Source organism: Bos taurus, chromosome 27 (assembly GCF_002263795.3).
Source record: "Bos taurus isolate L1 Dominette 01449 registration number 42190680 breed Hereford chromosome 27, ARS-UCD2.0, whole genome shotgun sequence".
NCBI lineage: Eukaryota > Metazoa > Chordata > Mammalia > Artiodactyla > Bovidae > Bos > Bos taurus.
This window is the reverse complement of record NC_037354.1, coordinates 23,690,372-23,702,540: the sequence shown is the minus strand read 5'-3', so window position 1 is coordinate 23,702,540 and position 12,169 is coordinate 23,690,372. Positions and strand designations below refer to the sequence as shown.

General features: G+C 40.1%; 1 protein-coding gene across 5 annotated transcripts in view; it reads right to left on the bottom strand.

Annotated features, from left to right (window-relative positions):
* DLC1 (DLC1 Rho GTPase activating protein) overlaps positions 1-12,169 on the bottom strand; it is a 522,282-nt gene that overhangs the window by 215,593 nt on the left and 294,520 nt on the right. For all 5 annotated transcript variants that reach the window (XM_024986239.2, XM_024986238.2, XM_024986237.2 and 2 more), the window contains exon 5: positions 414-447. In XM_024986239.2, the coding sequence (XP_024842007.1) occupies positions 414-447 (34 nt within the window). The remainder of the gene's footprint in view (positions 1-413; positions 448-12,169) is intronic.

The window sequence follows — 12,169 nt, the reverse complement described above, 5'->3', positions numbered from 1 at the left end:
TTTCTGGAAATCTTTGCTTTTTCAAATATTTTTGACCCAGATTGATTGAGTCCATGGATGCAGAACCCATGGATCCAAAGGGCTGACTGTATGAGCAACAGATCTCCAAAGACCATTCCTCAGTATACCGAACAACATCTAATTGTTTTTCTCAAGAAAAGAGTTGTGATCGCATTTACAATTAAGGCCACAAGAATTACACACCGTATTCTAACAAGATATAATGTTATGTTAGAAAACCATATTTTTTCATCGCATTTTGAACAAAACTTATTTTCCAGGAATTCAACCATAACTTTTGCCCAGAAACTGAGGAGATGTATGCATTTTAGATATTTAATGAAATGTCTACATGAAGATGGAATTTTATTCTACAATGGATAGGAGTGAAAACAAAACCAGTGTCAACTTACCAGCCTTTTCCTTCTCTGAGAGACCTGGAATCGCCTGAAAAAGAAGAAAAGCCAGAAATTGTGGTATCATTAGAAGGAAATAGCAAACAATATTATTAAGAACAAAATGATGCCCCATAAATGAAGCAAAAATTAAATAGGGCCTGACACTAGAGATATCAGAGAAGAGGAACTGAATAGACATTTTTTTTCCCCAAAGAAGACATATAAATGGCAAACAAGCATATGAAAGGTGTTCAGCATCACTAGTCATCAGGGACACACAAATCAAAGCCACAGTGAGACATCAACTCACACGTACAGAACGCCCATCGTCAAAAAGACGAGAGATGATTAGTACAGGTGAGGATGTGGAGTAAAGGGAACCCTTGTGCACTGACAGTGGGCATGTAATTCGGTACAACTATTATGGAAAGTAGAACGGAGGTGTCTCAAAAAGTTAAAAATACTTTATACTTTCCATATATATGATCCAACAATCCCATGTCTGGGTATATATGTCTAAAGAAAAGGAAAGAGGATATCAAAGAGGTATCTGCACTCCCAGCTGCACAGCAACATTATCCACAATGGCCAAGGTACGTTAACAGCCTAAGTGCCTACTGATGGATGAATGGATAAAGAAGATGTGGTGTGCATGTGTGTGTGTGGTTGTGTGTGTGTGTAATATTATTCAGGCCTGAATAAGAAGGAAATCATACCATTTGCTATAACATGTGTTTTGACGTCATTATGCAAAGTGAAATAAAGACAAATACAACATGGTATTTTTAATATGTGGAATCTTTAAAAAAAAAAAAAAAACATGAAACAGAGAGAGTATAAAAGTGGTTGCCAGGGGCTGGTGGAGTGGGAGAAATAGGGAAGGATTAGTGAAAGGTATAAATGTTCAGCTATAAGATGAATAAGGTCTAAGGATTTAATGTAAAGCATGGGGATTAGAGTTGATAACTGTATTATATAATTAGTATTTTTTAAGAGAGTAGAATTCAAATGTTCTCACCAAAAAAAGACAAATATGCGAGGTGATGGTTTACTAATTAATGAAAGAGGGAATCCTTCCACAATGTATGTGTTCTGTGCTTAGTCACTCAGTTGTGTCCGACTCTTTGTGAGCCCAAGGACTGTAACCCACCAGGCTCCTCCGTCCATGGGATTTCCCAGGCAAGAATACTGGAGTGGGGTGCCATTTCTTCCTCCAGGGGATCTCTCAACCCAGGGATTGAAGCTGCATCTTCCGTGTCTCCTGCATTGCAGACGGATTCTTTACCCTCTGAGCCATCAGGGAAGCCCTTCACGATGTATACATCAATCAAATGAGGTATATGATCTGATTTCTATAATCACCAATCAAATGATGATTGCTTTGATATATACATATCAAATCACTACAACGCACACTTGAAATGTCTTAACATTTTATTTGACAACTATACTTCAATGAAGCTGAAAAGAAAAAAGAGAGCAAGCTGTGGTACTGTTGTAAAGTCACTAGATCCAGCTAAGCTCATTGTAAATTAGTCATGTAATTGTCTTCCTCTCTGAAGATAGACTCATCTCACCCTTAAAAGGTATTGCAATAAATGAAACTAAAAACACTTTGAATTTGGATCGAATTTTTTATAGTTCAATTTCTTTGTCCTATTTCGGGAGGCAAAGAATGTTAATTGTTTGGTCAGTATCTGGGCCTTTCAAATCTCTGTCCAGTCCTCTCAAGGCTCAGATTCCTCCTTTATACAAGGGGGATAAACACCTCGACTTCACAGGGCTGCTGAAAGCACCAGATGTAGTGGCTTCTGTAAAGCACATGAGGTCCTTAGGAAAAGACAGCCGCTCTATTTGCTACTTTGGGCACTGGTCCAATGAGCAAATTACTGAAATGAGAGGTTTAGAAGTTCAATTCCTAGTAACGATTATCTATCACTATTATTTAGAAACTAGAGTTCAGGATGAGATGTCTTCAACAGACTTTAAGGTACCTTAAAACAAACTAAGGAAGTGAGCTTCTGATTGCCATTCACCTCAGTCACTCATGTATAAAATACAGTTAGCATGAGGGTATTAACTTTTATTGGAAAGCCTTTTATAAATCTATCTGGCCTACTGGGATTTCACGCTTTCTACTCCATAACTGCTGACCACACAAGATGTCTACAAGCATGTCTCTCTCCCCTTCTTTAGGGGACAAAGTCTTCAGAGTTGAGGGAAGGAAAATAGGCTCAAATGGGAAATTAATTTTGGTGCACATGTGTATGAGAGAGAGCGAGAGAGGGACAGAGGAAAGTTCATGTGCACCTCTCTTGCAGGTCAGCCTAAGAAAATAATATCAATCTCCATTTTTGGAAATCTCAAAGATCAAGACTCTTATTTTCTTTGTGAGATATTGATTATTGTCGAGAACCTCACCTTTGGAATTTACAGGATTTGGAGATTGATGCAGTTTTTCAAATAAGGGAAAAATCTATGGATAAAAAGATGGAGGATTTGTTTTGGCAAAGATTGATCTACAGTGAAAGCATATTTTGACTTAATCTTGATCTACCTTTAGTTGTTCACTTCTTGTTCTCTGGCTGTGAATGCTGACTCTGCAACCTGGCAAAGATGCAGCCCTGAGGAGAACATCGGGTTATTAAATGGCAGAGTGGAGGACCACGTTCAGACAGCAGGGCATCAGATGGACTGCATAGGCTTCCACCCCTGTCCTCAGCACCCTTTTATTTACAGCAAGATCATCTGATTTCTTCTTTGTTTCAAGAAGAATTTCTCTGATTCTGTCTTCCCTTGACAAGAAAGTCATCCTACAGCTTTGGCAATGTTTGTTTACTTCTTATGTCTCTATTTTGGGAAACGTCTAAGAATGGAATTAAATCCATACTATATATTTTAAACCTAGCCTCAGATTTGTCCCCTGACTAAAGATAAGGGCTTTTAAAATTAAATTTTCTCTTTTGTTTCAAGCAAATAAACAACAAAATAGAAACCCTTTTGTTGACAAGGTTGTAAAGGGTGGTAAATAGGTAATTGGCTCAGCTGGTAAAGAATCTGCCTGCAATGCAGGAGACCCACGTTCGAACCCTGGTTTGGAAAGATCCCCTGGAGAAGGAAATAACTACCCACTCCAGTATTCTTGCGTAAAGAATCCCATGGACAGAGGGGCCTGGTGGGCTAAACTCCATGAGGTCGCATCGAGTCGGACACGGTTGAGGGACTAACATTTTCACTTTCATGGAGAAGGTTCCTCAGAGTATGAAGAGCTAACACTTACTAGGTTCTCAGTATGTACAAGGTACAGTTTTAAGATTTTACCTGCATAAACTCACTCAATCCTTACACCAACTCCATGAAGTCTTAAAAAGCACAGTAAGTTTTGTGAGGTCACATTAATAGAATGGAAGCCAGGATTACAACTACTCGCATGCTATCTTCGAGATCACTAATTTCAAAATGCTAATCAGAGTATTTTGAAACAAAGGAGAAGAAAGGTTTGCAGAGGTCCTATGGGCAGATATTGACTTAGACCACAAAATACTTGTGCAGGATGTCTGTATGAAACATTTAAAAATTTTCTAAATAAGCTCTCTCTTCTTATGGCTAAAGTGTTTTAGACAAATTGAATGTCTTACTCCAATTCCAAGTTGATCAGTGACAGGCCTTCTCCATATTTTATTCTATTTGATTACAAAGTGTGTAACCAAGCATGTGTAAGTAAATATTTCATAAAGATATTAGCCCTATCAAACAAAAATATTTTAGCCTCCAAACAGCCAGAACCAATATGTCATGTAGACAGTGCCAGTTACTTTAGAATATCACCCCATGCTCTGCATGATTCTTTAAGTTACCAAAACTCACCTCCATTAAATAACAGCAATGGCTATATCAGCACATGGAGAAAGGAAAAGTCAAAGTTTAATGTATCCAACATTTATTTATTATTTTTTTTTTTAATTTTTTTTTCTAAATTATTTAATTAGTATACATGTGTTCCCCATGTATACATGTGAGGGTTCAGGATGGGGAACACATGTATCCAACATTTAATACCTTTTCTTTTAAAGCATAATCACATAGTAATAACAGCTGGATATCCTTCAGCTGATTTATATTTGAATTTGAGGGAGAACCATCTCTTTAGAAAATGGTTTATGAATACATTGATTAGATTTGTGAAATTTTCTAGTGATGAAAGGCAATAAATTAAAAAAAATGCTGACACCTGGATTTCAATTAATTAAAGCTATTTGTTGTTTCTTAATTAGTAGCAACTTTTGTGTGTGTATGTATGTGTGTGTGTGTGTGTGTGGAATTCATGATCCAGTTGAAGAAGATAGAGAATAGTTCCACTCAGAGGTTGCTGAATGACAATGATTAGCACTTTTATTGGTGCAACATTAAAAGGTGTAGGAAGATAGTAAATAATTAGGACTACCCAGGCGGAAATGGGATGGTTTTCCTGGGTGTTGAACCCCTGGGGAGAAAGTGCTGGTCAGGAGATTTCTTTTTGCCTTTGATGTAAGAATACTGGAGTGGGTTGCCATTTCCTTCTCCAGAGGATTTTCCCACCCAGGGATCAAACTCAGGTCTCCAGCATGGCAGGCGGATTCTTTACTACTGAGCCACCAGGAAAGTGCATTTCTGGGCTTGGGAAAAAAAATTACTTCATGCAAGCTGTCTGTATCGTCTGGTACAAAGTAGGTGTTCATCAAATTTTTGTGGGGATAAAAAACCAAGTGTATATTTGTATATATAGTTTAAGTAATATGCATGACTGTTGCTTATGAGAAAGCTCCCATAAAAAGCATATTTTTGAATTCATTAGGGGTTTTTTCTTAATAGCTGCCATATGTTTCATTTGAACTGTATCCTCAGGAAGTGATTTAACATTTCTGGCAATAAAGCAATTAAGTAGGATTTTCCTGCTGGCCATATGGGTTCGCTGTAACTTCATATTTTCTTCTCTCATTTCTCAATGGAACAAAGGGAAGTCTAGTAATAACTTCCAAATGAGAGAAAAAAAATTATTCATCGTCTTTTGTTATTTTTCTCTGTGATATTCAAATGATAGTAACACAACCTTTTCTGTGGCTCTCCTTACCTTCCAGTAGTGCTCCACATGCAAAGATTTTTCATTTATGTTCATTTGTTTTAGGTGTTTTACAATTGAATTTTTAAAAAGCCATTAAAGAGAAAGCTTTTTAGTAAAAGGGGAGGAAACAATTTGCTTTCTCTTAATGAAGTCTTTTAAAGCTGTGTGTGGGAACCTAGACTGTGTGTGCGTCTGTTTATGTTTCTGGACATGAAACGTTTTGGGGAAATGCTCATTTTGACGTGCCTTGCGGAAACGCTGTAGACATACGCTGATTCATTTGGTCTGTTGCTAGAATGGCTTTCTGCACTTACAGAAGGACCTCAGCTGGATACCTTTTAGGAATTTATACCAACTACACAGAAGCTGCTAACATAAATAGTAACACAAGTAATGGATGTTGTATCTGAACCCATTTTATAAAATGACAAAACATTCTAATTGATCTTGATGATTTCTAAGTTCATCTTAATGATTTCAGGTAAAAATGGAGTAGGATTTTTCCTCTTTAATATGTTAGTTTTATTAATATGTCAAGTCATATACATTGTTGTTGTTGTTCAGTCGCTAAGTAATGTTCGACTCTTTGCGACCCCATGGACTGCAGTACGTTAGGCTTCTCTGTCCTTCACTATCTCCCGGAGTTTGTTCAAACTCACGTCTATTGTGTCGATGATGCCATCCAACCGTCTCATCCTCTATCACTCCCTTCTCCTCTTGCTCTCAATCTCCCAGCATCAGGGTCTTTTCCAATGAGTCGGCTCTTCGCATCAGGTGGCCTGATGCTCCAAAGCACTGGAGCTTCAGCTTCAGTATCAGTCCTTCTAATGAATATTCAGGGTTGATTTTCTTTAGGACTGACCATTTGATCTCCTTGCCATCCAAGGGACTCTCACGAGTCTTCTCCAGCATCCACAGTTTGAAAGCATCAATTCTTCAGTGCTCAGTCTTTTTTATGGTCCAACTCTCACCAGACTTCCCTGGTGGCTCAGACGGTAAAGCGTCTGTCTACAATGCGGGAGACCGGCTTCAATCTCTGGGGTGGGAAGATGCCCTTGAGAAGGAAATGGCAATCTACTCCAGTACTATTGCCTGGTAAATCCCATGGACAGAGGAGCCTGGTAGGCTACAGCCCATCCAGGCTACAGCCCACGGGGTCACAAAGAGTTGGACACGACTGAGCGACTTCACTTTCACTTTCACTCACATTTGTACCTAACTACTGGAAAAACCGTAGGACCTATATGAACCTTTGTTGGCAAAGTGATGTCTCTGCTTTTTAATACCCTGTCTAGGTTTGTCATAGCTTACCTTCCAAGGAGAAAGAGTCTTTTAATTTCATGACTGCAGTCACTATCTGCAGTGATTTTGAAGCCCAAGAATATACATTATTTAATATAAAATAATATATATACACATATATAATATAGAAATATGTATATATATTATATAGAAATGTATTTATATATTGCCTATGACAGTTACTTTTTTCTGTGTTTTGGAATTGGGATAATAGTCTACTACTGTTAAGAAGGCCTTTTGAAGGAATTCCCTGGTGGTCCAGTGGTTAGGACTCCACACTTGTACTGCAGGGGGGAACAGAGTTCTTTCTGCTTGGTCCCACAAACCATTCAGTGTGACCAAAAAAAAAATGCCCTTTGAAAGTCACCCCCTTACAACAAAGGACAGTAATGAGAGGCTGAAAGATTCTACTTGTAGGTTCCATGTAGGGAAAGATGCTACCATTTATTTTGTCCTTTCTGTCTTTATGCTGCTGCTAAGAAGCGTCAATCGTGTCCGACTCTGTGCGACCCCATATACGGCAGCCCACCAGGCTCCCCCGTCCCTGGGTTCTCCAGGAAAGGAACACTGGAGTGGGTTGCCGTTTCCTTCTCCAATGCATGAAAGTGAAAAGTGAAAGTGAAGTCACTCAGTCGTGTCCGACTCTAGCGACCCCGTGGACTACAGCCTACCAGGCTCCTCCGTCCATGGGATTTTCCAGGCAAAAGTACTGGAGTGGGGTGCCATTGCCTTCTCCGTCTGTCTTTATAGGCAGTGCTTATTTTGTATGTTTTCAAATATTAAAGATGCTGGCGCAGAAGTGTCTGGAATATTGTCTTTTTCTATAGGAATTTTTCTCTATTTGCCTTCTTAAAAATGGGAAGAATCAGTGACAGAGTAAATTATTCCTTTCCTTTAAAAACATTCCCTTTTATTCCCACAAAATGTTGTATAGTAAATTTCAAAGTGCATAATTATGTCCCTAAAAATTGCAAGAAAATGTCCCTCAGTGATGGAACTCCCTCGGTCTCAGAGGAGAACACACAAGAGTCCCTTGTGCCCACCATGGACAACAGGAAGGGGTTGGAAAGTCACATTTTTTTTTTAAGACATGAAAGACAACATTAAAGGAAAGTAGGTACACTGGAAAATGGGTTCGTTTCCATATCTATTTATAGACGCTTTTGAAATCACTCCTGTCTGTGATATTGTTAACCAGTCAATGATTTCTGTTTGCTTTCATCTGAACAAAGAAGTTCATTGAGAAAGCTGTGTCTGATTGGCAATCTGATATCATCTGTTTTGGTTTACAAAGTCTTTCTCCAGCTTTGACAGTCATCTTTCACTGAAAACATAGACTTTATTTTTAGAGCAGTTTTAGGTTTATAGCAAAACTGAGAAGAAGCTACAGTTTTCCCCCTAAATCCCTTGCCTGGACACATGCATGCTGCTGCTAAGTCGCTTCAGTCGTGTCCGACTCTGTGCGACCCCATAGATGGCAGCCCACCAGGCTCCCCTGTCCCTGGGATTCTCCAGGCAAGAACACTGGAGTGGGTTGCCATTTCCTTCTCCAGGACACACGCATAGCCTTACTATTATCAATAACTCCCACCAGAATGGTACACTTGTTACAACTGATTGGCCTACACAGTCACATTATTGGCATTCAAAGTTCATAGTTTATATTCAGGTTCACTCTAGGTGTGGTCTACTCTACAAGTTTGGACAAATGAATAAGGACAGGAAAAAAGTGAGTGTTAGCTGCTAAGTTGTGTCTGACTCTTTGTGAAGGCCAGGCTTCTCTGTTGGTGGAATTCTCTAGGCAAGAATACTGGAATGGGTAGCCATTTCCTTCTCCAGGGGATTTTCCCGACCCAGGGATCAATTCTGGGTCTCTCGCATTGCAGGCAGATTCTTTATCATCTGAGCCATCAAGAAAGCCCCTGTATAAGGACATGTATCTACCATTAAAGTATCGTAGGGAACAGTTTCATTGCTCTAAAAATCCCCTGTAAATCCTCTGTACTCTATTCAGCCCTCTCTCCTTCTAACCCCTGGTGACCACTGAGGTTTTTACTGTTCCCATAGTTTTGCCTTTTCCAGAATATCATGTAGTTGGAATCAATGTAGCCCTTTCAGATTGGCTTTTTTTCACTTAGCAATATGCACTTAAAGGTTCCTCTGTGTCTTTTCATAGCTTGATAGCTCATTTCTTCTTAGCACTCCATATGTTCCATTGTGTGAATGTGTTAGTTTTTTACCCATTCACCTACTGAAGGACCTCTTCGTTGTTTTCAGATTTTGGCAATTATGAATAAAGCTCCTATAAATGTCTGTGTGCAAGTTTTTGTATGAACATAAGTTTTCAATTTCACTGAGTACTAATGAGTGCAATTGCTGTAAGCATGGATTTAGTTTTGAAATGTTCATTTTTTGATGACATAGATAGGTGAATAGTTGTATTAAATAAGTCACGATGGGTTTACCCTTCTGACTTCTATAGGCTCCTCTAGTAGTGTGTGAGATTCATGAGCAGAGAACAAAGTTCTTACTTTAATATATGGTTATAGTTGAAAGATGACTGGTGAGACTTCCCTGGTGGTCCAGTGGTTGAAAATCCACCTTCCAATGCAGGGGACATAGGTTCAACCCCTAATCAGGGAACTAAGATCTCACATGCCACAGCTAGAGAGGCCCGCGCACTGCCAGCTGCTGAGCCTGTGCTCTCCAGAGCCCGTGTTTAACAATAAGAGAAGGATGTGTGCAGCAATTAGAGAAAGGCTGTGCACTACAATGGAGACTCAGGGCAGCCAGAAATTTAAAAAACTAAATTACAAAAAAGATGACTGGTGGTGATCCTCTTTTCCTGACCCTTTCCAGATATGATCTAACAAATACCTCTCTTTCAAGAGCAGCATGTAGGCTGCTCACTGGTTTAACAAAGTGCACTCAGACCCAAGCAGCTCAGGGCAGCTCAGTCCTGACTGACAGAAGCGCCAGGTGTGGCTGCCGTACGCGTCCTCGGTGGACAAGCCAGTTGTGCTCTGGTGCCTGCTGCAGCCTACAGGATGCACAGAGTCTGGTGGGCCAGGAGGAGATGTGGACTAGGTGTATGTGACATGTGCATGCAAGAAATGTGTGGGGAAGCAAAGGTGCAGCAACTCTGCCACAGAATGAACGGAGCAGTAGGGGCCTTCCTGCTACAGTGGCGCCCATTATTCACTGGTAGGAAAATCTTCAACAGTAATACAATTGTTGGGTAGCAGGTTTCTTTTTCTTTTTTTTGCAGTAGTTATTAATATAATTAATTTTAACAGCTCCTTTAACTCTCAAAAACGTCCCAGTTTGGATAATAATTTATATGAGAACAAGGATTCCATCAATAGCATCCCATGTCCCTGGTTTTAGGGTAGGTTTGGCCTATGGAAAGCCCCAGTAGGAGATACAAGGCTGTGATATTATTTATAATAAGAAATATATCTTTGGATCTTTCATCCCTTTCCTAGCACAGGGCTCCTAAAATGCTTGGAATTTTCTAAGTTAGGAGAGTGATAAAAGGTGTCTTCTGTTATGCTAATGAGGTGACTCTTTGACTCCACTTAGAGATGGGGGCTGGCTGCCAGTGAAGCCAACCAGCCTCCTGGAAGGACAGGGGTGTAAATGGGGACCCAGTTCAGTTGCCAGTGGTCAGTGAATTGCCAGGAGTCATGCCTATGTAAGGAGCCTCCATGAAAACCTAAATGGCCAGCTTCTGGGTTGATGAACACCTGGAGATTTGAGGAGACTGGTGTGCTTGGAGAGGGCATGTTCCCATACCTACCCTTTGAAGTTCTTCCATCTGGCTGTCCCTGAGTTATATCTTTTCACAACAAACCAGTAGTCTAGTAGGTAAAATGTTTCTCTGAGCTCTGCAAGCCACTATATCAGCTTAGTTCAACCCAAAGAGGGAGTCAGCGGGAGCTCCAGTCTATAGCCTGTTGGTCTGAAGCACAGGTGATGACGTGGGCTTACAAGTGGCATCTGATGTGGAGGGAGGGGGCAGTCTGTGTGACTGAACCCTTAACACGTGAGATCTGATGTGACCTCCAGGTGGATAGTGTCAGAGCTGAGTTAAATGGAAGGAGACTCAGTGGTGTCTGGAGAACTGCTTGGTGGTGTGGAAGAAACCCTCTCCCACATTGGAAATTGATTCCTAAACCCCTCCAAAGGGAAAGGAGTATTTATTCCTATGGATCCTACAGTTGCCTTGAACTGTCTTTTTACCCAAGGTCATTGCTCTTCTCAAGCAGCTACCTCTGCAGACTTTTCCCCTCTAGGTCCTGCTAACTTCTCTTTGGGGCCTGATCATGGCTCAGCTCGGGGTACGCCCTACTGGTTACTGCACTAACCCTTGTATTTCTCCTCCTTATGAGTTTGTAAACAGTCCCTTTGTAACTGATCCTTCCCCCCATATAATCCTATTTTAAGTGCTTCTTCTATTTCCTACTGGAGCCCTAATTGGTACACCTCTCTTCCTTTCTTTCTTCTATGAATGTGCACAAAAATTTCATTTCTCCACTTGCTCCCCTCTCTCTCTGTGGGGCATTATGTAGGGTACAGATGCTAATAAAATAAAAAGCCTTAAGAACCACTCATGTATCTTTTAATGTCTATCTTAGTCCCAGAAAACTGCATTTCAAAATAAGTCAGTGAATTGTGAGCCTTCTGAGAAATTAAGTTTGTGACACTGACACATTTTCAACTTCTGCTAATGTTGACAAGGTTAGAATTGTTGAGGATTAGGAATATAAGACTTGGGGAGAGCAATGCACTCAGAGAAGGCATGAAAGCCTGTAAACTATAAGATTAAGTAAGAATATGAACAGTTAGCCACATTCTTGTTTTTAAATTTAGATGGAAGGATTGGGAGGATAATTAGCCATAGCAAGTTTGAAATCATCTGCATCCAGGTAGAAGTGCTTCAACGTTAATTTTCTATATAAAACTTAAGTGTATTTTGCACATTAGCCATAAAAGTGAGACTTTGTAGACATACAAGGGCCAACTGAAACTGACACATAACTTTAGAAGCTAGATAACATTTTGACTTCATCAGTAACTAAATGTTCTGCTAGATATGTTTTCAACAAATATTTATCAAAGGCTGAATAGGAGATAGGAGATGGCAGGAGAAGGCAATGGTTCAGAGTTTTAGAGAAAAGAGAGGGTTGAAATGACCATGTGCACCATATTTTGACTAATATCACTAAGGAACGAGTGTTTACAGGGGCAGGTGGAAGCTGAGGAGGACAGAAAGAGGTTGAGAAAGGAAAGGCGGAGAGAGAAGCAGGTCAAGAAGAGTCACATGATTGTAGGCATCAGAAAGGGTAGTGTTTTGGGAAAAGTTGGA